General features: G+C 42.0%; 1 protein-coding gene across 1 annotated transcript in view; it reads right to left on the bottom strand.

The window, feature by feature from the left end:
• Positions 1 to 3,084, bottom strand: part of trmt1 (tRNA methyltransferase 1) — a 10,736-nt gene extending 7,652 nt beyond the window's left edge. Inside the window, exons 1-3 of the mRNA XM_020617852.1 lie at positions 2,710 to 3,084; positions 1,339 to 1,741; positions 466 to 685 (exon numbers count right to left, since the gene is read on the bottom strand). Coding sequence (XP_020473508.1) covers positions 466 to 685; positions 1,339 to 1,733 — 615 coding nt within the window. The 5' untranslated portion in view covers positions 1,734 to 1,741; positions 2,710 to 3,084. The remainder of the gene's footprint in view (positions 1 to 465; positions 686 to 1,338; positions 1,742 to 2,709) is intronic.
• Between the last annotated feature and the right edge of the window lie 257 nt (positions 3,085 to 3,341).

The following is a 3,341-nucleotide window of genomic DNA, read 5'->3' as shown; positions in this document are numbered from 1 at the left end:
GCAAAGCACTGATTCTGATTATGGCTTGCTTCAACCTACAGAACCAAAAACGGAGGGATGCAGCAGCTGCATGAGACAGATGGATCTGACTTCTTTTTTTTTTTAGTTAATATCCAGTTTTGTACACTTATTTGTGATCCCCATTAGCTACTCCAACTGCAACAGCTTTTCTTCCTGACGTCTTCAACCCTCAGCTATAATTATATCAGTGTTGTACTTGTATAATTTGTATTTTGTGCCTTATGTATTTTAGAACCTTATTTCAAATTATATTGTGATAATACTGGCAATTATGTTCAATTTTCATAAGACATGAAAAACATATTTTGACAGAAATAATTTAACAAATATTCACTTAAATCGGATGTGCTGCACATAAATACTACAAAATAAATTCATTCGTAGACAACTGTAGCAGTAGTATCTGCTACTTTGCAGTTACATTGTAAAATCTAGGACACATACCTCACATTTCTCCCCCACTGTTGCAGTTACAGGTGGCTCCTCTGAACCTTTCTTCTCTTCTGTCTGAACGTCGGTCTCGTTCTTCTCTTCTGTCTGAACGTCGGCCTCGTTCTTCTCTTCTGACAGGGAGACCACCATCCTCTCTTTCTCTCCTGGCACCACCACCTTCACCCCACGCTGAGCCAGCACATCTCTGGCAAACTCTGTGATTACAGCACATCTGGAAAGTTAAAGATGAAAAGAATCTCTTATATAAAGGCTTCAGAAAGCATCAGACAACTTCACATTTTTGGACACAGATTATTTAATAAATAGTAATAATGTTCTGTAGGTTCTTGTTTGAAGGGCTGACTTGTGGCACACTGTGACTGTGTGACTGTTAAACACAACTACGACCATGCAATTCAAACCAGGGATGGCCTGGCCAGCAATGGAAAATATGGCTGCAGAATCAAAAGTTATGATATGAGACTAACTGAAAGTGATTTGCCCTGCTGACAGCAAAGATTTTCCTCTAATTTTCAAACCCCTATGTTGTTTCAGACTCTGGCTTCCTCCCACAGTCCAAAGACATGCAGCTTAGGTTGAATGGCGACTCTGAATGGGCCCTAGGAGTGAGTGTGAGTGTGTGTGGTTGTCCCTTCATTTTTCATTAACCCAACAGGAAAAACAAGAACAACATATTGTATAATGTATACTATAAAATGGATTGTGCCAAAGGGATGACCTGCTGACAGATATCTGTACTCCACTTCATAGGAGGAGACTCTGACCTGCACTTTGTCTGATTGGCTGTCAGAGGAAGTGATTTTGTGTCCTTGAAGTTCAAGTAAGCAAGTCCTCGAGAGTGAAGCAATCATCGTTCATACTCACGTTAAATCTCTGTTAAACTCCTGGACCGGGTTATAAAACACCTCATTGGCACTGGGGAACAAGATGGCCGCCTTGCCCTCCTTGACCACTGTTTCTCCTGGCAACAGATCTGCAGGAGACGTCTTCCCCTTGTCAGATGCTGTGTCTGTGGGGGATGGGCTCAAGTCTTCATCTGGAGATTCGGTAGATGTAGGTGGACGGTTGGTGGTGGGGACCTTGGAGTCCTCAACAGCTTTTAGGGGCTCCATGGATCTCAGTGCCCTGCTGATAGCAGCAGCAGCATCAACAGCACTGCGTAACCACCAGTGGAACGTCTGTCTGGGACGACAGGTGCAAGAACGATGCAGGCTATGGGAGACGATGAGGCCGAACGGTCGAGCTGACTGCACCAGCATAAAGGTATCTGGAAAAAGACAAATACAACACGTGAAATCTGACAAATGACTTTTAAAAAACGTCAACAGTGGCCCAGACTCCGACAATTAGTGGAAAAAGTGATTCACTCTTGAATGCAAGTCCGTTTATTTTGCACAAAGGAAAGTTTGAGGCTTACATTTTACCCAGAGGCTCATACAGATCACTACAGGAGAAATGTTTTATTTGGTTTTTGTATGGATAAAACTGATATTCCACCAAGTCGTTCATGAATTATGATTATGTCTTTTAAATGTTAGAAACGAGATATTTTAAATGACATGAAAGTCTGACTCCTCTTTGTTTGCATTGTTTGAGAAAATGACATGAGGTCTGGTGCTGACAGATTTCAGTTAAGGTAGTTTGTTAATCACACTGTACAGCACTTTGGTCCGTCTCGGTTGTTTCAGTGCTTTATAAATAAAGTTGGTATGGTATGGTTTGATATTACTTAGAGGTGAGCACAGTATTCTGAAGTAGAATTTTTGGGACAGCTACTTATGGAGGCACAAGAGGATGGTTATACTGTCTGTAAGGTGGACAATGGCATCAGTCATGGAGCCAATCCTGCACCCAGTTGTTGAGAAGTGCTGTTTATTATTGGTTATTAATCCCTGAATGGACTCTATTGCAGAAACGACTCGACAGCTGATCGATTAGTCTATTTTAGTTTTAGGTCGTTTAACCAACTCTGACTTTACCTTTAACTCGCCTTCAGTTCTTTTAGCTTATCTTTCGATACAGTGAACGTGAATTGGCATTTCAAAACAGCAGTATTATGCAAAAGTAGCAAAAAATGTTACTTTGGATTAAACTGATGAATGGAAAAACGCGTCTACTACTAACACAACACTAAAATGCACCTGAAGCTCTACAACTGCTGATACATCATGCCAGCTAAGTTAGCGTGTTGTTAGCTAACAGCTAGGCTAAACAAGTAGCGGCAAACCGTTTTACCTGTGACACCACCTCTGGGCGGATACCGGTCTTCTACTCTACCAGTTTTATTCTTAAAACAATACAGGTTATGTGTTGTCTCTAGTTTTGATGCTACCGTATACGCTCAGAATCAGTTTACTCTCACGTTAGCACACGGAGGCAGCCACGTTTGAAGCGTCTCTACGGAAGCCTGCGCAGCCAGAAAAGGCGAAGCGAATAGCTCCGTTCCTCCTGCCCCCGCCGACATATGTACAGTCAGGGACGGTGTAATGTAAGGACAAGAGGGAGCGGGTCGATCCGATGGCCTAATTCCCTCGCAGTGAACATGTGAAGAGGCTGGAAAACACAAAGGTCTGCTTTCATGAATAATCTAATTTAATCTCGTCATGCCTGAAACTGGACGCATTCTGATGAAAAGGCCAAACATAGCCTATGGATTAAACAAAATGCCAATGATGTGAGGAGATTAAAAACTACCTCAGAAAAAAAAGTCATTGCAGTTCAGCGCTGAGCGGCTCAGGCAATGTAGAGGAACAGTAAAGTGATTTTAGGAGGTTGGGTGAGATGATGCTTAAGGACAACACATAAAATAGTTGGTGTTGCTTGTAGTTTTAATCCCTTTTCTTGACTGCTATATGTATTCTGTTAGG

This window comes from Monopterus albus, unplaced genomic scaffold (genome assembly GCF_001952655.1).
Source record: "Monopterus albus unplaced genomic scaffold, M_albus_1.0 scaffold195.1, whole genome shotgun sequence".
Lineage (NCBI taxonomy): Eukaryota > Metazoa > Chordata > Actinopteri > Synbranchiformes > Synbranchidae > Monopterus > Monopterus albus.
Note: the sequence above shows the minus strand (reverse complement) of the source record. Positions and strands in the feature narration are given on the sequence as shown.